The 24,372-nt window shown below is 40.1% G+C and overlaps 1 protein-coding gene across 1 annotated transcript in view; it reads right to left on the bottom strand.

The window, feature by feature from the left end:
• Window positions 1–24,372, bottom strand: part of ETFALPHA (electron transfer flavoprotein alpha) — a 196,103-nt gene that overhangs the window by 59,218 nt on the left and 112,513 nt on the right. Inside the window, exon 6 of the mRNA XM_089801189.1 lies at window positions 20,718–20,770. Within this exon, the coding sequence (XP_089657315.1) occupies window positions 20,718–20,770 (53 nt within the window). The remainder of the gene's footprint in view (window positions 1–20,717; window positions 20,771–24,372) is intronic.

A 24,372-nucleotide genomic window follows, 5' to 3' on the forward strand; every position in this document is an offset into this window, starting at 1 on the left:
TACAGGAAATTTCTAAGGAGCTGGAAAATAGCAAAGAACATAAATCCAACTGGCAAAAAGTAGCCGATGAATTAAAGGAAATAGCCAAGTTGGATACGAGCACCCTACTCCTTGAGAAAATTATTGCTGATCCGAGTGACAACCAAATACGTATCTGGAGTAAAAGTGTTGGTTGGAAGATGATAAACATCAACAAAGGGATCACTGAGCTCGAAAAGTTAATAACCTCTTTGGAGCAGTTGAAAGCAAAAAGTACAGATGAATTAATCTCTACTATCACAGGTGGGGTGCCAGTAAGTGATCTTCAACATGTTGATTGTCAGTTTCTCCTTGATTCCTTCAGCGTTCAGATTCATTCAAAAATAGAGAACCGTGTGTCAGATGCTGAAACTATGATGAAGCTTAGCCTGGTTGCAGTTACGTTGGGAGATTGTAACATTTCAGCCTATCGGCAGGAGTCAGAAGAAATCCAAGATAGATACCTCACAGCCAAACTCAAGATGGAAAACGTGTTCATTCCAAACTATGAATCAATGATACTCGTCCAAGATGCTTACACGGCTTTCCGAGACAGATCAATTGTGTCCTGATAGATAGGGCTAATAGCTAGAAGAATTAGTGATTGTATATGCAAACGTTTTTAGGAATTCTAGCTAAAGTTTTGTTTTTGCAAATTTTCCTTGTATAGGTTAATTTTCCTAAGGTTGATTAACCTTCCAAAATTTCGTATTTTGGAGGTGGTTATTAACCTCAGAGAGGTAGTTATTAACCTCTATGTCTATATAAGGACACCTTTTGGCTTTGTAAAAGGGGGGGACTTTTTGGGTTGGAAAAAATAAGGGAACACTATGCTGAAATTTTGACCTAGGGATAAATTTTGGAAAGTATGTACACTTTTTATCTCTGAATTGAAAAATCTCTATTGCTTTCTTGGTGCAAGGAAATGAAATGAGATGTTCTTTGGGTTTCTTATTTTAAAATTCAAATTATTATGCGTTGTGGTAGACATTCTCATGGTGCTATGCGAGTGTTTACAAATGATAATGAATATGTTTAATAACATTGGTTGCTTTCAAGCGTAGTTCTTGGACACCACCGTTATCGATCTTGTTAACCACAGAGGGTTGTGAGGGCGTGTGGTGCATTCGTCATCATGAGCTTTCTCCCCTTTCATTTTAATTTTATATCTATTTGAAAAGCTTCAAAATTATATCATACGAGGGAGCTGCCCCTCTAAACGCAGAGGAAGGCCGGATATCAAGGGCCTATCCAACTGTTGTGAACGGTTTGCCACACACTCCATTGGGCAATTCTTCTGTGACAAATCTGTTTACCAACAGAGATGAAAGGATTGGTGATGACAGGATGATAGGCTCGACGATGATTGGTAGACTAAGGAATAGGAGATGAAAGGGTTGGGGATGACAGGATGATAGGAGATGAGAATGGGGGATGTAATAGGGTATTATAGGACTACGTCACCTAGGAAGAAGATGCCCCCATTCAGAATTTGTCCTACACAGTAAGGCATTAGGAGGGGTATGATAGGATGGAAGATGGGATGACAAGAGGATGAGGCAGGGAGGTGAAAGTTAGGGATTTAATTAAATAGATGAATGCATTTATTTAATTAAAGGGGATGACAATATAAGTAAATTAATTGATTCACCTACAACTATAGATGAAAGGGAGATTAATTAAATAGTGAATTATAATATGTTGGCAAGAAGGATTATTATGATTCAGTTTGATCAAATTTAGGTGTCTACTCATGTCACGACATGTTGCTAGACTGAAGTATTGTACTCTATGAGATAGTTTGCCATCTAGTCCTGTTTGGTGGTAACTTCGGCTATTCTTCTTCCCTTCACAAAAAAATAGACCAAAATGTCACGGTAGGGGGATTAAATAATTTTAGGTTACCTTGTGCAAAATTCTGATTAGGCCTGCCAGCACTTCATTATTGATTCACTCCAATCCAAGCTATTTCTGCCATGGACTCTCTCATAGAGAACTGGAACTCCATGGCCGGCTACCTATTTTCAAAGCTAACGATTTAGTGAGTCATTACTTCTTCACCTTGGTCACCCATGGCTCAGTTTTTCTCCCTTTGTGGGTATTTGATTTTACTATAACTCCCTTGCATGAATCTATATGACAAAATAATCCACAGGCTTGGCAAAAACACTGCTCTGAGACCAATGTAATTTTCCTCCTAATTAAACTAACTGATACATTTACTTACACTAAGTCAAACCCTGTTATATTTTTCTGTTGCGCAATCAGTAAATACATTTCATTGTAAATAAACATGCCACAAGCACTGATCCAAACTGACAGAAAACATATAATTCTGATGTCACAACAAATTTTAATTTTGATTAGAAAACCTAAGTAGGCAGATCTTCAAACAACAAAAAGGGTTAATGCTGTAAATATATGAGCATTTTGTAGTTCCCCAACAACCTGTACTCAAATCAGAATTGAACCCTACATACATGATTACTAAATTTACTCACAAGTGGCCTGTTTTGCCCCTTGAGAGGTAAAAGGAATGCCCAGATCTGAAAATAAATTACTGCAGCCCAGAGCAAATTGTATAGATCTGTAACTAAATGATTGCAGACCTGTATGCAATGCCCAGAGCTAAAATGAATGACTGCAGACTGCCAATACCTATTTCCAGATAGGGGATAGCAAGAAAAAGGTGAATACAAGTAGCCATTCAAATCCTCTTCCTCTACCCAGAGTTCCCTGTGAGGTGAATCGTTGCAGAGAAGATCTAAGTGATAATATTATGCAATCTGTGTCTGGTGTCCCTTGATTTACTGGATCTGGGATAAGACAATTTGCTCTTTATCATGTATTCCTCCAAACACATAATAAATAGGTTCTAGTTCACCCTCCTTATTGTGAAGGCCTCAGGTCTGGCAGGTGAAGATAAAAAGTTAAAACTGATCTGGAAATGTTATTGACCAGTGACCTATAGTGATCTTCTTTGGCACCTTCCAATAATGGTGCAGTTTCCTTAGACTATAAATCACAGAAACTCATACAGAGGCAATGCTTGATTATGTATAATTTTGATATCCTTCAATGCTTGTATCTTCACAAAGTGCAACTAAGTGGTTTTGTCCTCTCTTGCACAGCAATACACATCTGTAAAATGATCAATTGTGACATGCAAAAGGGGATGATCCAAATCAGCAAAAAGTGCCTGAATAATAACTTGTTGGTCTAGGACCAGTGGGACCTAAAATGGGCACCAAGTTTGGAAGTTCATTTTTTTAATATAGTTATATATGTAAGTTAATATATATTTGAATTCTGTTGAAAACTATTGTTATTTTATTAATGATATTACTAATATATTTATGGGAATAGGGGAGACATGACTTGTTCCCAAAAAATCTGGTCAGATTATTCTCAGAACAGTTTGGTGGAATGCTCTAGGTGCAGGGAACTGGGTTGTTTTCTTGAACTCTGGGAAGTGTTGCATACAGATTAATTGAATAGCAGGCACACAGAATCTCAAAGCTAAATGTAAGTATGCTTACTATGTAATGCTCCAACTAGGACTGGACTTGATAAACCCTAAACTCCCAACGAGGATTTTGATTGCACTTGTAAATGGCAAGTTACTTAGACTTTGTAGTGTTCCCTCCTAGACTACATATACCAATTAATGATTCAAAGTACCTTTGTTAGTTGACATATTTAGGCCCACATTCTTACTTCCCTCTTGAACTCAACACTAAGCAGGTTAAGGAGTACTTGTCATAGGGCAGATGGAAACCAATCTACAAGTGGACTCCTCAAGGTTTCAGAAACACATATTCGTATCCATCTCAGGACTACTACCTTACAGTTTCAGAAAAAAATGCCCTTACCATATCTCAAGATTCACCCACCTTGTGAGGAATCACTCCAGCCATTCCCTACAACCAACCTATCCTCAAAAAGGAGCTATAGTGAGAGATTTGGTCCCGTTTGGTTGCGGGGATAGGAATTGACAACTGGGAATTTCTAATCTAGAATTGGATTTTTTTTCTCTGTTTGGTTAGACAAAATAGAAATGAGAATTAGAAAGGCCACACCAATCCCATGCTCCAGTTCACAAAGAATTTGGACGCCAGAGGTCTTCTCATTACATTCTCCAGACATTCACTTTGAATGCATTCCATAAGGCCTTCCAGAAGGTGATCTAACTCTGGACTCAAATATCAATCCTATTTACCATACAGGTAAAGTAAATGAACGCATACAAACAATGGAATATAATAGCAGAATATTATTCGCAATAGCAGATGAATGATGATTTACAAAGATCCCAAACGGGCTATAAATACTACCGCCGAACCTTCCCGAAGGAGTCCGTCGGCCACAATATTACATCCGCTACAAACTATTCACCCGTCGGCTACAAAACAGAAAACACCGCCGACAGTCAATCTGTCGGCTACAGAAATACCGCCGGAACCATCCAGTCGGCTAACACCATCCCCCCCAAAAAAACAGTCGTCTCCTGACGACTAACAAAATTAGGAGACAACATACAGACCACAGAAGAAATACTAGAGAGAAGGGTGCGTCCCAGAAGTGTGCTGTTGGCGACGTAACTCGTACACCTGCTCTGTCCTGATGCAGAGATCTATCTGAATCTAAGAATTAACTTCAACGGCCTCCTTTAGAAGAAGCGCCGCATCCATGGCCTGCCTCCTAGCTAACTGCATCTTGTGCTCAGTCGCATCCTTATCTTGAACCGCTGCCTCCATACCTTGCTTAGCCACGTCCTTCTCCTGCATCGCTACCAACTTGCCCCTTGGAGGACCCTCAAAGCCATCCATTGGAATCTGGCTAGCTGCAGCCTCTAGAAATAGCCTGATGGCATGGTCCGGCATAAAAAATGTTCGATGCTAAAGCGTCATGAATTCTTCCATCCTGTCGGGAAGCACTGAGGCCCAATCATATACCACTCCCTGCATGATACCATTCGTAAACACAATCTGCGGCAATGCTATATCTGAAGCTCGGGTGGTGCCTGTCAACCTGCTTTTGATGAAGTCCATGATACACCGCCAATGAACCTCCCGAATAAAGTCTCTACGAAGCCCTCTGCACTTTGTCCCCTGAACTGCTGTCTCCCTCTCCACGGGTGTAAGGTCCCTGCACACTAGATCTATCCAATGCTCCTTCCGTTCTCGTGACAGTTTATGATTCTTGATTTCAACTTTCCTTCCATCGGGGCCAGGGATGCCGAAAACCCTAGTGAAATCCCCAGGTTTAAAAGACACTGTCATCTGCTGCTATTTGTACAAGAATGTACTTGTTCTGCTCCGAGCGCTATATGTCTTTATCATAGTGCGCAATACTGATTCAAACAACCGGATGGAAAAGATGGGAAGTTGAATGGCCCAATGCACCTGTGCCCGAATCAAAATTTGTTTAATCTGGTCTACCTCTGAGGTCTCCTGCCACCACTTCCGGCATTCGCTCCCACTAAGACTCTCAAATTGGACAGTGAGATAGGTGAGTTCCTCCTTGGTCTTCTGTTTCTTGCTACTTGAACCGAAGGGGCCTGCAACTTGAATCCCCGATGCCAAAACTCTTGAATTCTTCTCCATATTAGCTGCCAACTGACTCTTCCATGGCTTCCGCTTGCCCGCTAACTCCATACAAAAACGGTTTATTTCTCCTTATATAGTATATGGTTCTTCCTATTGCATGCAGGCCGAACAAATGAAGTGCTAGCTAATTAACCATCCACGAAAGAATTACAAAACACTCCACCCAATACCATTCATGGAAGAGAAAAAACTAGCCGCAGAGAGAGCTTCAATCCGAGAGAAATAGGAGACGTTCCTGAAGATGAAGGTAAAGTCGTAGGAACCCCACACCACACACCGGCTCTGCAACAAAGGCAACACAACCCCTCGATCTTGCAAGCAACCGTGGAGAATAGACTGTGGAGCTAGGCGAGAATGTCCTTCAAAGCCCGCAGAAAGGACAGAGAATAGTAGACCTGCTGCAGTGCTGGTGGAACTTGGTGTCTTCAAGAAAACTCCTCTCTGAGGCTTGCGTTCAGCTTCTTGCGTTCCGATGCCTTCGATGCTTTGTTCAGATGTTTTCAGTGCCTCCTCATCCCAACCGATCCGTCTCAAAATCCTGTGCAATCCTTTTGTGCGGACTCCTATGTTTCTTTCTCCTGCACTATCCTAGCAGTGAATGGCAATAGGAAATTGGCATGGAACAAGAGTTCGAACCCCGTGGTGGCCATTAAGGGCGTGGCGGGCAGCTCCAAGGCGGAGGAATGGAATGACAACGTGCTTCGGACGGGGGATTTAGAAGTTTTATGCCCGCAGCTTATTTTTGGCGGAGGAGATTGACCGGCAGAGACACTCTGACTAGAGGAGGAGTTTGTTTTTAACCTGCGGCCTTTTCTTCTTCTTTTTTCCGCCTTCATTTAACTTCTATCTTCATTGGCGGCAGCAAGTTTAACGATTTTGTTGTGGTAACTGATATTCGGCGAAGGAATAATTATTTGATGCCCGCAAACAGGCTGTTGCCCGCGGGGCTTATATTAACCCGCAGACAGACTGTTCGCGGGGCCATTCATTTTCATGCCCGCAGACAAGCTGCTTCCGCGGGGCCTTTGACTTCGCCCGCGGACAGGCTGTCTCCACGGGGCTTTTCAGCCCACGGGCCTTTCTGTCCGCGGGTCCCCCAAATTAATTTTTTTTTTTTTTTTAATTTTTTTTTCTTTTCAATTTTTTTTTTTTTTTTCTTTTCCTAAAAGAAATCAAATAACAGAGGTACCTCCAGATGGCGTCGCCGCGAGAGAATCCGATAATGACGATGACGAAGGATTCAACGACGGCGAGAACTTTCTTGCGTGATATAGTTTCAACTTAGATCCGTTAACTGACTGAGCCATCTCTTGTCCGTCCAAGGTCACCAGTTTGATTGCTCCAGTATCGCCAATCTCTCGGATCTGATATGGTCCAACCCATCGCACCTTGAATTTTCCCGGCTTGATTTCATTACGGCCATCATACTTCAATACTAACTGTCCCGGCTGGAATCTGCTACGTTTCAGATGCTTATCATGCCAGAGCTTGCGTCTGTTCTATGCCACTTCCGTCACCCACTGTGGCAACAACCGTTTCTCCTCCAGTTTATTCAAATTATTCAATCGCTCTCGTAAGCTTCCGTCATCATCCAACTTGTTTTCCAATGCTATTTGGAGACTGGGAATCATGAATTCTGCTGGAACCACTGCTTCCTGTCCAAACATTAACTGGAATGGTGTGTGCCCTGTCATCACCTTGTACGCCGTGCGGTAAGCCCATAGGGCAGTGGGTAAGTTCTCCCAATCGGCACCTTCCACCGCGCAGGATTTGTAGATGATGGCTACTAGAATTTTATTGGTGGCCTCTGCCTATCCGTTCTCTCTTGGATAGTACGGACTTGATAGTGAATGATAAATCTTGAACTAAGTGGTGAGCAGTCAAATAACATGATTAACAAAATAACCTCCCCTATCACTAGTTAATTGTAACGGGATTCCATACCTTGTGATGATCTGTTCATAGATAAATTTTGCGGTGCTGACGGCCGAGTTATCTGGTAACGCACGGGCCTCCACCCACTTGGTCAGGTACTCCGTTGCAACAATGATGTACCGGCACCGTCGAGTCTTGCTCACCCTCAGTGGTCCAATGAAATCTAGTCCCCATCTCTCAAAAAGTTCCTGCGCATGAGAGGGTTGAAGTGGCATGAAATCTCTCTTCAGCGGCTTCTCGGCCCGTTGGCAAGTGTCACATCCAACGACCCATTCCCGCGCATCATTGTACACTGTCAGCCACCAGAGACCTGCAAGTAATATCTTCCATGCAGTGGTGTCGGGTCCCATGTGTCCTCCCGCGGGACCCTCATGTGCTTCTTTTATCACCTGCGGTATCTCCTCTTCCAACACACACCGCCGAAGAATATGATCCGGCCCCATTTTGTAAAGCAACCCATTGATCAATTGAAGCATACGACTCCTGATTATCAACTTGTGCCTATCATTCGGTGACATCCCCGTGGGAAACTGTCCTATTGACAGGTACTCGCCAATACTCCTGTACCATTCCGGCAGCACCCCAATCTAAAAAAGCTGTGCGTCAAGGAAGTCGTCATTCACACCATCCGCTGGTTCCCCTGTTTTGATCCACGACAGGTGGTCGGCACTGACATGTTTCTTTCCTGGCCGGACAATGATTTTGAAAGTGAATTCCTGCAACAGTAGTAGCCATCTGCTGATCCTCCCTTGGATGACGGGTTTATTAATCATGTACAACAGGGCCTGGTGATCAACATAAAACACAAACGGTGTAGCAAGCAAATAATGACAGAATTTTTGCACAGGATAAACCATTCCCAACGCTTCTCTTTCAGTCGTGCTATAGTTCTTCTCGGCCTTTGAGAGCAACCGGCTTGCAAAGTATATTGGATGATCCAGTCCGTGATTAGCAATCTGTGCTAGGGTTGCACCGATTGCATAGTTGGAGGCATCCACATGAACATGAAACTCCTTATTCCAGTCTAGATATGCCAGGATGGGTGCCGTAGCCAGTCGTATCTTTAGCCCTTCAAATGCTTCGTCCTGCTCTTTATCCCATCTAAATGATTCTTCCTTGCAGGTTAGCTTATCTAACGGTTGGGACACCTTGGCAAAAATTTTAATAAATCTCCTGTAATAACCTATATGCCAAAGAAAAGATTTTACCTCCGTCACATTAGTAGATGGCTGCATTTCAAGAATGACTCTCACCTTGTCGGGATCCGTCTTTAACCCTTCCTTACAGACGATGTGTCCGAGCAGTCTGCCGTGCGGAACCATGAATCGACACTTCTTGGGATTCAACGCTAGCCAAGCTCTGCGACATCTCTCCATGCATTCACCAAGTGCTGCCAGGTGTCCGTCCTCCGTGCTAAATATTGATCAATCATCCAAGAAGGCTTTGAAATTTCCCACAGACATCCTGTCGAAGATATGCAGTATAATCCGCTAGAATGTGGCCGGCGCATTACACAACCCAAAAGGCATCCGGTTGTACGCGTAGACCCCATCTTCGACAACAAACGTTGTCTTCACTCATCCTCCTCCACTATAGAAATCTGATTGTATCCAAAGAACCCGTCCATGAAGGAGTAGATTTCATGTCCCGCGACCTCCTCCAAAATGTTGTCTGTGAATGGAATCGAAAAAGGATCTTTGATCATCACTGCATTTAGGCATCTGAAATCGACGCATATCCGGATCTAAATAGTATCCTTCTTTAATGAAATGACTATGACACCCATTCGCTGGTCTGTACCTTGAAGATAATGCCAACTTCCAGCATCCGGTTGATTTCCTCCGTAACCCGTGCGGCATAGTTCTTGTTCATCCTGTAGGGTCGCTTTCATACAGGTACAGCTCCTTCCACCAACGAAATGCAGTGCACACACAATTCCAGCGGTGCTCCTTTGAGGTCCTTGTATGTCCATGCAAACACATCCTTGTAGTCCATAAATATCTTGAATGTCGCGGCCTTGAGTACTGGATCCCAATTATCTCCGACTAGTATGTTCTTCGGCTCTGCCTCGTCCCCCAAATTCATCGTTTGCAGCATAGCTTCATTATACTTGATTGTCTCTCCTTCACTGAATGCATGGGCGGGTGTAACATCCAACGGTGCCTCCCCCTCCTTTACTTCACTAAACTCCTTCGGATATTCATTCTCAATTGACAAAACATTGCAGCTGTGAAATAATTCATAGTCCTCCATTTGCCAATGGTAGAGACCGCTGACGGAATCCAAGTCGTCATCTGTTGTTCCCCCGTCCAATCAGAGGATGCCCTCCTGATCCGGTTCCATCCGTCGTCTACCTTCGTCCTCCTCTCCCTCAAAATTTGACGACAGGGCCTCTTCCTCTACCATTTGGGTATGCAAATCAATGACGAATCGGTGGCCTTTACTTTCCAGGGATAAAGTGTTCTTCTTCCAGTCGTGTCGAGCTCTTGCTTCGATAAGCCACCCGCGGCCCAGGATGGCATCATAGCCTTTCCTTTTCAATGGAATCACCACGAAATCCATCAGGAACGGCTGGGTGCCAATCGTTACCGGTTGTGCCATGAGAATACCCAGTGGTTTAATGCCATGTTGATCGGCAGTCAACAGCTGAAATCTTGGAGGCCACAATGTCGGCTGTCCAAGTTTCCTCCAAGTTTCTTTTGGCAATACATTTACGTCGGACCCTCCGTCCACTATGGTGTCTGTGAGAACATGTCCAAGTATCCCCATCTCGACAACTGCAGGGTGTCGTCCGGATGTCAGCGCCAGCATCATCTGATCTTCTCCTCCGGTAACAATTTCCTTTTCTTTTCGTCGACTCGGTTCTCCCGGTGACTTTTCCTTCTGGAGGCTTGATTCTCTTGCCATATTTGAAAGAGCAGATCGAAGTTGGGGCATGGTGAGAAGCAAATCACTTACCTTTACTTGCACCTCCGTTTGCAAAATTTGTCGTACTATGTTTTGTTCTGTGGAATTCCTCGCTGAAGTGCCAGCGGTGTCCAAAGGTGTTACTACTTGGGATACTTTTCCAACCTTCGCCCGCGCTGGCGCAAATTTCTTCTTTTCTTCGGCGGGGTTCGGGTATTCTTTTGCTTGTTGCCGCGTAATTGCCAGAACTTCTTCCTCATCCGCTCCAACAGTGATCAAGTTCACTTCGGATTTTGGACATTTTGAGTCGTCGTGATCGTCGGGTTCGCACCATCGGCACAATAGTTGAGGTGTATTTGTTGTTGGACACTCCTGCGCAAAATGCCCCCACAAGTTACATGCGCGGCACTGAATAATCGGTCGTCCGTTTGCATCATACTAGATCCGGCTTCTGCTCGTATTGGTATTGTTATTGTTGTTGTTATTCTGTCCACGCCCATTATTCCTATATCCTCCAAATGTAGCGCCGACGGCATTCGTGTTTCCGCTACTACCTGACGGGGAAGCCTCCTGTGTGAGAAGCACCTGCGGAGATCCTCTTGTTTTCATGTTAAAGGGGCAGTCTTTTGTCGAATGGCCCATGATCTGACAAATGTCACAGAATTGGTTCTTCGAACACGACCCTTTAGTATGATCATTGATCTTACATTCCGTGCACCACAGTTCACTACCTTTTGGCTCCTTCTGCATATTTTTAAACTCCATCATGCGAACCATATCCTTCCGTAGGGCACGAACCTTCTTACTACTACCTTTGTCATCGCTGCTATCATCTCCAACAGAGTCGTCATCATCAGAATTAGAGGAGCTAGTTTTCTTCTTCTTTGTCTTCTGCTCGCTTTCAAGGTCCAGTGCTCTGTTATACGCGTCCACATATGACGACGGTGGCACAATTTTCATTTTCCTCCGCAACTTCGAGCGTAGGCCATCCACAAACCATCTTTTCTGCAGTCCATCCGCTGGCTTGGTTTCCATTTTGTTTATTAAGTCTTTTAACCTCCTGGCGTAGACGCAGACAGTTTCGTGCTTCCCCTGTTTCGTATTGAAAATCTCTACTACGATTTCATTATCATCTCGCAAGAGTTTAAATTCCGCCAGGAACTCCTTTTTAATCTTATCCCAGGTATCCAGCTTTTGCGGATCCGTATCCGAAAACCAATCAATTGCGACACCCCGTAGGGTTGCCGGAAATTGCCTGACCCATTCGTCGGCATCTGTGATTCCATTTGCCCGCTAGATTGTCTCACGTCTTATAATGTCGGATGGGGTCGGTTGTACTATCGCCTTCAAATTTCGGCAACTTTTCTTTGGGTCCCGCCATCACAACGCTAGAGGTCTGCACTCCCGCATCGGCAATCTGCACTCCCACACCGGCGGTCTGCACTCCCACACTGGCGGTCTGAACTGCTACACCGGCGGTCTGCACTCCCACACCGGTGGTCTGAACTCCTGTACCGGCGGTCTGCACTCCCGCACCAGAGGTGTCGACAGCTGCGAACCTTGGTGAAGGGGAAAGATCCTCTGAAATTGTTTCCCACGGAAGTCTATCGTAGACGAAGAGGTCACTCCACGCTCGTGCTCCATTGGCACTGCGAGCCGTGCAAGTTCATGCTCTTCCGTCTGAGTTTTCCTCCCTTGGCGAACACAAGTTCAAGAACTCCTCTCATGCTTCTTCCACCAATTCCACCCACTGCCGAGTCTCCTCTAGCAATTCTTCCGCGCTCCGGTGTCCGTCGGCAATCTTCTGAAATCTCCATTGGCGTTCGGCTTGCTGTGCCAGAATTAAATGTTCTTGTGCAGTACGGATTCCATCTTTTCCCTTCGCCTTATTTCGATCCTTGTTAAGCTGATTTGGCATTAATCTTCATTCCTCCCACTTTCCAGATTCATAAGGCAACGGCGCCAAATGTTTATCGTACAGGTAAAGTAAATGAACGCATACAAACAATGGAATATAATAGCAAAATATTATTCGCAATAGCAGATGAATGATGATTTACAAAGATCCCAAACGGGCTATAAATACTACCGCCGAACCTTCCCGAAGGAGTCCGTCGGCCACCATATTACATCCGCTACAAACTATTTACCCGTCGGCTACAAAATAGAAAACACCGCCGACAGTCAATCCATCGGCTACAAAAATACCGCCGAAACCATCCAATCGGCTAACAAATCCCGCAGTGTTCAAGCACATGCAAGACAACATGGATGGCTGGGGACTCGAATAACTGATCCATTGACTCAATGCCCTCCCCAAGGACAATCATCCTCCGGTCAGCTGCATAATCTAACACTGATTTCTTCTGTGGGCTTGAGATGTTGCAAAAAAACCAGATATCCCTCAAGCTCTGATGTGGACACAATCCGTTGCGGTTTTCTCAATTTATCATCACTTTCAGAACAGTTTGGTTCCAATCCTATTTGTCGTTTGGTTCTATTTTTTTTTGAACTACAGTAAACCCATATCTTTAGCTTCTCCACCTTTGTTCTTATTAATCCGCAAACTCTAATTTTGTGATTGATTTGTTTTCCAGCAAAAGGGTGGGATTGTGGAAAAATGTCCAAAAACGTGACAACCCCAGGCCTTTGTGAGCTGAAATCAACCAATTACCGTCGACATTCACGAGAACAAGCAAATTCATCAACTAGTGCACTAGTTGATTGTTGTGAAGAATGTATCGTGGGTGATTGCCAAAACTTAGCAAAAATGTCTTCTTACAGATCTTGAAAATATTTTTTTCAGTATCATCAATATGAAGTGGATATGAAAACATTATCAAATAAGAAAAAACTAAAATGGGAATAGGAATAGCTATTCCAATAATAGATATTTTTTTGGAATGGACATATGCTCATTTTACCAGCAAAATGGGAATATGTATTCCTATTCCCAATTCTAATTTGGCGACCCAAACAAAGAATACAAAACATATTCTAATTTCCTATTCCTATTCTGGTTTTATTCCAGCAACGAAACAGGCCCTTAAGGAATAGGCTGTGTAGACTTTACTATCTCATGTACTATGAATGTCTCTCCATATTTATACATATATAACATAACATATATATAAGTATGATTTCATTATTATTATCAGACACACACACACACATGTATATGACCATATAAGGATTCCTTATCCTTCATAGAGTTCAGATATAATATTCTGTAAATTAGATTTATGAAGTCACAGAGGACTCAGATAGCAGGTCTGAGTGGTAATCTTCTTCCCTCTATGGTGGTTCAGTTGAGTGGCATCCTTATTTAATGGACTCTGATTGGGATTTTGTCAATGCAGTTCAGATTCTCCTCTTTCGACGCATTATCTGCTGCAAGCAATCCATTCCAAACAGCATTATTCTTACAGAGTTTAGTGCTCGTCCTTTTAGGCTTGAGGCCATCTTCAATCTGGTTTGGTATCTTCACCACCTCAAGGACTTTTCTGACTCATCAGAGGATCGTCAGAGATACCAATATTTGGCTTGTTGCTCCTCAAAGCTTATTGTTGCTTCTGCTCTTCCCTCCGGTCAGGCTTGTGGTTGGTATGCTAAAACTTTTTCTGTTCTAGGCTCAATTGGGATTGAGATGGATTGCCTCCCCCCCTTCAAGAACTCGCTCAAGCATCCCCCATCTTCATCCCATCAGGAGTTGATTGGGTACATCAAAGGGGTTATTTATAGGCAGTTCATTTGCACTATTTGGGTTAATTTTCCACATGGACATTCATCATATGATTTCCTTTTATGCAGAGCAGTTCTTGAAGCTGAAGCATGGACTTATTGTCTGCCCTTCCTACCTTTCCTTCCACTGGGATCATTCCCTCCAGATCCCCCTTGGCTCCTTTATAATGGGTTCACATAGGTTTCGTTGCAAGACTAATCACCTTATGGACAACAAGTTTGTCATGTCCCCCTGTTTATAAGATTTAATAATAATTAATTAATAATAATAATAAATTATATTAATTTATTATTATAAGAATATATAAATAACAATTCACTAAATTATAATTTATATGATATTTCATAATATATCAATAAATTAGCTTAGTAAAGTAATAATTAATTATAAGTGTATAATAATGATTAAGAGATACAAAAATAACGAAATCGGAAATAATGATTATTCTAACCAATCTCAAGATTGAATAGATTCAATCTATCAAATATTTTGATAGATGATTATTATATGAATTTTATAATACATTTAAATATATAAATATTATTGTATATTATCTAAAATATGATATCACATGTGCTAACAGAGACTAAAAGTGTTCTATTTGAAAAGAGGCATCTCTTCCAAACCGGAGCTATTTAGGAGAGATAAGGAAAGGAGTCAAGGGGGCACCCTCAGTGATTGAAGGAGAAGTCAGTCAAGCTTACCACAGACAAGATGAACGATATAGAATCTACTATCATTTTGCAATATCGATGGAGGTCAAGCCTCCGGCACACCTGACAAGCATAGCAAGAAAGGGAGCATTCGGAAAGTCGTCTCACAGGAGGGAACACGGATATATACTCACCATCCGAAAGATTCAGCATCCATACACAATTAGAATTCAACGGCCAATCCAAGTTGCAAAAAGGAAGGCATGTACGTCAAACTACAGACCCATCAGTATATTGGTGAATCATTATATGGGTAGTTCAACATCAAAGGAATCGAAGGACAACTACCATTCGAGCTCAGAAGAACATGATTGAAAATTGTCTCTTGCCAAATCAAAGACACTCGATACCCAACATATGATCATAAAGAATCACGCTCAACAGATACAGTCAACAACATTGATCAAAGGTGATAAGAAACAAAGAAATCAAGGGAGAAGATATATGTGAAGGTGGGATACACATCAAGATCATCGAAGGAAGTTATCCGGAGTATCAAAGGAACAGAACATAATAAGTGGCAGAATTGAATAAACCATTCTGTTAGCAACAATAAGAGACACAAGGGAAGTGAAACCTGTCAACACTTGGAAGTTTGTATGCCAGCACAGAGGATCCTAAAAACAAAGGCAGCTCACAAGCTTAGACTCACTAATGAGGAGGATAGATGAGGCGTAGATAGTAAGCAAAAGAGGAGACGCCCACTTGTGATAGCAAAGAAACAAAAAGGGTTAGTGATACATGAAGAGATAACACCAACACTACATACCATTACGTATTATCAATTACTGCATAAATTCTGCAATAGTAAACTATACTAATGTGCCGAGTCTGGTCTTGAAGACTGCAGTATAGCAGAGATAGCTAGTACAGATTGAGGGGATTTATTCATATCTGCAGTCTATATTTGCAGATCTCAAAGATACTTATTGTAGTCAATGAAGCTAGTACTGATCCACCTTTGACAAGATTTAACACGTGCATCTTGCCATTAATCAGAATTGAAACATTAAGAAGATCAATATAGAATAAAAATAGCCAAGAATCAATACCATCAATAATATTAATGGGACTGGTCATCAAAATATCCACATTGAGCATTCTAATGGAGTCATACTTGTTAAGTCATAGATGTACAAATGTTATATAAAAGTGACATCACAAGAACTATTAAATGAAAAGTCATGCATTTCAGGGACAAACATACATGTATTTGTGATGACCACTACTCGAGAATACCTTTGAATTAGAATCTGTTCTTTTGTATACAAATAGATGAAGATTGCAATATATATATATATATATATATATGTATGTATGTATGTATGTACACATACATATATATATATATATATATATATATAGAGAGAGAGAGAGAGAGAAAGAGATGAGTTATTCTATGATGGGGTAGTAAGAGAAGCATTCAGATATGTAGGAACATGGAGCAAGATAATAATAAAGATTTATAGAAAAATATCTAATTTTACTGAAACTAAGTGGTTTCAAGAAGATAAAGATACCAATATTCATTCCATACAAATAAATACCTTGAGAATTGAATCCTAAATTTTATGAGACTTGGAAGGGACATTACAGAGTTCAAGACTTGTTTTCTTTGCAGTATTGGGGAGGTTGAATCTGAGGAGCACTTCATCTTTTGTTGTCCTCTTTATTATGAGATTAGAGGGAGGTTTTATTGCCTCTGCAAGGAGACTTGGTTTCTCCACTTTCTTCAAATGTGGACTAGAGGTGCCTTGCCCTGTGTTTTCAATAAGTTCTTAGGCTTCAGGATCACACACCCCAGTACTATTGCCCCACAAAGTCTCTTCCTGGTTAGCTTATCACTTCCCTCTTTATAGGGATTCATTTAGTGCATGAGACCAAGTGGTCGCAAGGCACTGCTCCTTTTAGATTCATGAGGCCCAAGAGTATGTCCCATCAACTACTGCCATCCTCTCCCAGGATCACTCGAGGTGGCTCAATGGTCGGACTAGCCCTATTGGTTACTTGTAGTGTCTCCAATTTAACAAGGGTTAGGAGCATGGATGTGTTAATTCATCATCACAACTCTCGTGAGTTGACACTTGGACTTGAGGGTCTCTATTGGTGCAACTTATTACTTGTAGTAAGTCCACAATGGTCATGCATTGCGACAAACTATCTCAATTTGTGTGACTCGTTACTTATAGTAAGTCAAGTGACCAAGGTTTCCATTTTTAGTAGTGCAGTTGTGACACCATCTGTCTAGACTAAGTATTTTATTGGGCCTTAATAATGAGTTGCAAATTGAAAGTTATTTATTAAATCTAAATTAATAAATGACTTTATAAGCTTCGTGTTCTAATTTGATGGTGTGTCAAAGAAGCCTCTTTACTGAAAAGTGTGCACAAGAAGACTTTAGCCATTAAATTATAAAGAAGTTATTATATTTAAAAGTTAAATATGCTTCAAAATGTGAAATCATGATTTAAGTGAAAAGTGTGCACATTAAACCATTTAAATTGTGAGCATGAAGCCTTTTAAGTGAAAGGTGTGAAGGAGAAGCTTTTTGGATTGAAATGTTGTAAAAGCAATGCTTTGTGAGGAAGCAATTCATTCCTTGATTGCTTTGTATATTGTTTGAGTTTCTCTCCAAGAAATTTGAGTTCCTCCTTTGCACTTTGAGTTGGTAATTGATTCAATTAATTGTGTTGACTGTTGAAGGTATATGAGATCGATTGGTGCTGAGGTATACCAATCTTCTAATTCTGGTAAGCATATTATCATTCTGAATTTGAAGGTATTTTATTGAGTTTCCTCATTTGAGCCACTGCAATTGAGAATTGATTCAGACGGGCTTTTGTTACGACAATTACCTGTAAATTCTGGACTGATTAGTTTGGTGCTGAGGTATACCATACTACCCTCTTTGGTGCTGATTAGTTTGCAATCTGTTTGTGGAAGGCTGAGTAAGTTGGGAGTGATTATTACTGTCAATACTTTGACTATTAATGCCATTGCTGAGCGTGTATGAAAGCTGTGTTTATCTGTATTAAGTTGCGTGGGGTTTTAAGCAGCTGTCATCCCTTTATCCTGCGCTCACTTTCTATATGGCCGCGTTTGATGGTATAAAGGCAGCGTACAATCTGATTCTGGCTGCATTCAACATAGGGACTAATCAATTGTATTTAGCATGGAGATTCTATTATCTTTGCTGCAAATTATCCAACGCCAAGGAGCAAACAAGTTCTCATCAATTTTTTTGGTTTTATGCTTATACTTAAAATAAATTGCAACAATTCAATTGCAATTATAATCAGCGTTGATAATTTACATTAGTTCCATTTGATGTCGATTGTATAAGCACTTAAATATTCTGAAAATACAAAAACAAAAGCATATATGTTCAAAAAACAAAAATATTTCAAAACTCAAAAACACAGAAAAAAAACAATTATTCAGCATAGCTTCAGAGTGAGCCAACAGGGCTCTTATAGTGGTACCAGAGCTTGTATGCTAAGTGTTTGACAAAATGTCAAACCATTAGAATTGAAGTTAGAACCGGTTGGGTTCATTTCAGTGGTATCAGAGCTTGTATGCTAAGTGTTTGACAAAATGTCAAACCACTAGAATTGAAGTTAGAACCAGCTAGGTTCATTTCATTACCCTTCAGTTTAGCAGTTCTTGACAGTTGTTCCAAACCCTTATGTTTTTGGTTTTTGGAGGGTTTTCTCTTTCCTCCTGTGCTCTATCTCTTCTAGTGTTTGTATTGTTTTTTCCTAGACACCATTTGGTGTCCTTGCTGCAAGCTGCCCCCCTTCTTGTTGTATTCGGCAGTCCCTTTGACCCTTTGAGGTCTTTCGTTGGACATCAATAAATTTATCATGTCTACTCATTCTTCTCTTGTTCTCTATACCTAGTGATGAGAACTAAGTCTCTTATATAATCCATTATTCCATGATCATAAACTGATAGCAATGCTACAGTACATATATTGGACCATGTATTGGTCCCTTATTCTTAATAGCTTCCAAATATAATTACTGTAAAACAGTATTGAATCAAAGATGAGTTACAGCATAGCCTTGCTGTTAGACAATTTTTTCCAGTAAACAGATAGGAATTCATTCCTTTTGAAGATTTTTCTCACATATAATCTATAAACTGATTCTTCGATGCCTGAAAAAGTGGTGATGATTGTCTTCTGATACCATAAACCTCTGTGATAAGACATGATGCCAACAGTCATTTCTCATTACTCATTAGCATCTCCTTTTCCACACACCTCTATTATCAATCATTGTATTCAAAGTCTTAAAGATTAGTCTTCTTACTAATCTCCACCTCCTTAAGGTAGCCGCCACTAAATAAATCCACTGTCTTCATCAATAATATTTTCTGTCAAGATCTTCTAATTGCTGTCCCTTAATATGGAATGATTATCAATCATTTCTCTTTTTTATTAACTCAATACTGGTAGTTGTTTATTGATAGCCTTTGTCATAGCAATTATTGAATGGACCGTTGATTGTGTGTGTGTGTGTGTGTGTGTGGTTGTGTGTCTCTGTGTGTGTGATGTTAATAAAGTAGCTTTTCTCTGGTACCCAATGTTGACCTTATACTGACTTCAGATTGCTGCCTTTTCACATAGTATCACTCGCAAATCCTATTAGAAAGTTCCTTGTTTGAATACTCAAGTATTATTGTGATTCCAATTAAGGGATTTCTGTGACTAACATCTCATATCTATCACTGCATTAATTGATAGAATTACTTCTTGCTTTGCTTGCCAGCAAAACAAGATCACTGTTTAGTACTTATCAACGCCTTAAGATACCATTATCACTGATGGTGTCAGTCCTCAAATTCCTGAGATGAGATATTTTAATAATACTCTTATTATTTATTTATATATATGTTTATTTATTTTATATTTTAATTTATTATTATTTAATTAAATCTTTATTCCAGAGAGGGGACATTACATAATAGGAGTACAAACAAGTATAATAATAGTACATGCAAGTTTTCCATAGCCCATGAAGATAAATTTATAGCTTTTGGATTTTACCATCTTTGCTATTTAACACAGTTAAGTATAATAATGAAGTTCCTTCTAGCAGAAAAACAACAAATTGTTAAAGGCCTGTTCTTTTTGTTCTCAAACAAGTACGAGAAAATTACAATGCTAGCATGTATGGATGCTTATTTTTGAGTTTTCCAGAGAATTTGAGATCCATCCAATATTATTGTAGGAGGATGATGCCTCTTGGGACAATATTATGGCCAGATCATGCCTATTCCACTAATGTTTAGCCCCATGCAATTATAAAAGCCTTTCCCTCAGCCCAGTAACATACAAATCATGATAGTTCAAAAACTGAAAATAGGGGTATTTTCATAATTCTAGTACGACAAATGTTAATGTTCATGGAACATACAAGAGACATAAAGTCCTCTCTCCAATTTGCATCTATTACCAAGGAACTCACCTGTACTCTTACACTATAGCCCACTTTCATTATTATGTAGAACAAGGAATCTCGTTAGAGCCACATTCGAAAAAATAAATCAAAAATGTGACAAGAAGGGATTCGCAGCTACTTTGAAATACTGTGCTCAACATACAAGAGCACCAACTCATTTATTACAAGGTAATACTCTTGATGCTTACCAAAATAAGTTTTAAAAAACATAATTGCAATACACGGAAAAATAGATATTGAGATTAACTAAATTTTGCATTACTTATTTTACTTTTAATTGTTCTCAGCTCCTGAAAAGAAAAGTTCAATAGCTAGATGTCAAACTTACCTGCAGTTCATTTGGAACATATTCAGCATCCACGGCAGCTCTAGTAGCACCAACTAATCACAGTTACATCCAAGAAAAGTAAAAATCAGAAAGGACTCCGCATATAACTCCATAATTAAATTTGTGTATTCATATAAAGTCTCTATTACAAAATCATGATTTGAAAAGAATTAGTTTATACTTGAAAGAAACTATGTACTAGACTTGTATAACTTAAAAGAATCTCTGATGTTCATCACACTTAACACCGAGTGCCAATAGCATGGATATATTTTATGAAAAGTATGCATGTAAGGACACAAAATGTCATATGAGCAATAACAACAGAGAGCCTTCCCAAACATGCTACTAAGTACGAAAGATTGTCATTAAGTGTGTACATGAATGCACAACAATTGTTATTCATGGCTAAACAACAAATCTTAAGTAAAATGGAGAAAGCAAAAGCACATTAACATTTATAGAGGAGTAATAATCAACAATGAGACTCCTAAACACACAATGAATAAGTATAATGGGGAAACTGACAGAGATAATTTCCATAATCACAAAGAAAAACCCATAACTCTACTCTCAAGGCAATATAAACTCAAAGTACAGAAAGAGAACCTAAGAGCCATGAATTCAATGATTGATTACCGATCTGATAGCAGTATTTTTGGCCACGGAAGGATAGGATCTCAAGAGACGAGAACAACAATGAATAATGATAGGAAGTTCAGTTTTAAATAGAGATCTTAATGACACAATCTTAGCTACCCAGTTCAACCCCTGGCCCTTAGAACCAGGCGAATTTCAAACCGGTCCTTGGTCCCAGTCCCAGTTTCCTTTTGGGTTCCACTTGGATTCAAAACCAGGCATGTTGGCTCCTCCAGGCCGAACCTAGGTCAAACCAGGGAAGACCCTGGCAGACTGAGTTAACCAGGTACAATTCCGTTGAGAAACATTCTATAATTTAGTGCAGAAGACGATTATTACAGAATTTGAATAAAGATTTTCAACATTACAAAACAAAATTTGCTGAAGTTCAGATATTTATTACATCAAATTAAACTATCCCTCAGCATTACTTCTGGTGAAATTTTTATATCCAATAGTTGATAATGACCCCTGTCCGATTAATTGAAAGGTCTATATAGTAATAAATCTTTAAAAACCCTGCTTGATTACGGCTTAGGCAAACACCATTATTCTTAGCTAATCACGAGTCAAACAATTCATCAAACATTCAAAGCATAGTTCCATTATCTTTGTTTAGTTGATGTCCAGAAAGTATTTGCTTTTGTTTCCATTTTGAAAAAATAGATACACTTAGGAGGTCACCAATGCCCAAAAAGACTTTGTAACACTTGCAAATATTGTATTCGTTAATTTCTCAAATTGTAACAGTCATTCAGCAACTCTGGATTATTTGTAAGTAGAATATCCGAAAGAAATCATGCATCTAATCCCAATACAATTCCAAATAACAAATGGAACCTGAACTGAATGTTGTGTAATTGTCATCCCTTCTAATATCAATTTGCAGTTGTCAATGTAAATGTCTAGGCCTCCATTGCAGATCTCAGGTGTCCAAATCCATTCGTTGAAGTGTAATCCTGATCGCAGGGCTCAAAATATTGGATTTGATCAACTCCCAGAATTCAAAAACCACCCTTACCCAAATCACAGATACACTATTGCTCCTTGTAGATGTAATTTCGACCCTCAACAACCACACAACAACTGTCGTCACCAATGTGCAGACCCAGCAACACTGACATTGGTTGTTCAGTAGCCGTCCCACTACAAACGCAAGACTGGGAGCTTATAAGGTTGTCGTCCAATCACTACATGAGGTTTGCCCTCATTTTCAACCAAGGCTGCCAATATCAGGAAATGCGCAGACCTCCCAGTATCAAATCGACCATCTAAATTGTTATGGTTTTCAGGATCTCTAATAGAAATAATAGTACAGATAATGTTGACTGTGTGTTTGAATCTGCAGAATGGTATTCGATCTTGGGATTAAACAGCAGTAGTGCTGAATATGACTTTTGTAACAGTGATCTGCAGGTTGCTTAAGATCAGTCTTCTTCTTCCTTCTGATCGCTGATAATTTGGAGAGCCAGATGAATGCAAATGATCCTGTAAATTAGATTTGATGATAATACTTTGAATAATATTAATGATGCCAATGAACCGATTGTTGGGTCAGAGATGCTGGTGATTGATGTCCTTCCTCAGTAACCTGCTCTGCCAATATAAATCATTCAGAGAGTCATGATCCCAAAGAGGCATGACTCTACGCAGCCCGATCACTAGGTCAGAGATGCCGGTGATTGATGTCCTTCCTCAGCAACCTGCTCCACCAATATAAATCATTCGAAGAGTCATGATCCCAAAGAGTCATGACTCTACGTGACCTTTGGCCACGTAGAGTCATGCCTCTTCGGAGGCATGACTAATACATAACAGGCCTTAAATAAGAAAACAAATCATAAGTGTGCTCAAACACAAGGAGCCCAATAATGTGTTGATAAATTATGACAGCCAATAAGTTAACTGTCAATGATTATCTTGATAAACATACACAGCCACATATATATACACACGTAGGTTTGATAATCAGCAGTAACAACTTATCTGTTAATCATAAGCACAGAATCGTATATCAGATAACCATTGTTTACTTCTACTGATGCTAAAAGATCAACATAAATCAATGTAGACACTCAGCAAGAAAAATGCAAACCTCCACAATTCAGGAATTATTCATTATCAGAGTCTCCAAGCCACAATAGACACAGTAGGAGACAATTGCAAACTGTATACAGCAGCACAACTCGCAATCAAATTACCAGAACAAATTCCGAGACTCAGAATTCTTAGAATTATAAATCCAATCTCCCAAACACAGATAATCACAGATAGGAGATTTAACCAATGAAACCACTATACATCAGCAATGAATTCAGACAATCTTCAGAAACTCAGAAACCCTTATACTTCAGCAAAGGCTCATAAATTAAGAACCTCAAAAAAAAGCCACAAAGGCAACAAAAGAAAATATATATTCAAGCGTGTCTTTCCCAATGAAATGAGCTCTCATTTATAATCTTTCATTGGTCAAAGTTTCCCAAAAATACCCCACCTCAAAAATTGTAGAAGTTTCCCAAAAGAACTTGACACTTGAAACTTTCCAACATACTTTTAGAAATATCCCTTAATGTCATTATTATAATAATATAAATATCATTATAATAATGCAACTTAATAATTAATGAATAAATAAGAGTTCATGCGATTATTAACCTTATTTACTACAAGTGACGACCAATTGCCAAAGCCACCCACTGCACTGCCAAAAAAATAGCAACTGCCAAAAATAGACTTACTAAAAATAGTAAGTCTACAACTGGAACCCTCAAAACACCCTGTTAGCTCAACTCCATCAACTACGTAGACGTGCCAAAAACGGGGACATTACAAAATCATATTTTAAACATTAAACAATATCTTCAATAGGTGAAGGGAGTTGCAAGCTACTTATATAACATTTTTCAAGTAGGACGTTAATTATAAACAAAAAACTCTTTGTACAATGAAAAAGTAATTGGTTGACGATTTGGAAAGTAGGAATGTTATTACTGTAGTTGATCCCATGGACATTTGC

This window comes from Cupressus sempervirens, chromosome 9, assembly GCF_028749045.1.
Source record: "Cupressus sempervirens isolate cs-2001-9-10 chromosome 9, ASM2874904v1, whole genome shotgun sequence".
Lineage (NCBI taxonomy): Eukaryota > Viridiplantae > Streptophyta > Pinopsida > Cupressales > Cupressaceae > Cupressus > Cupressus sempervirens.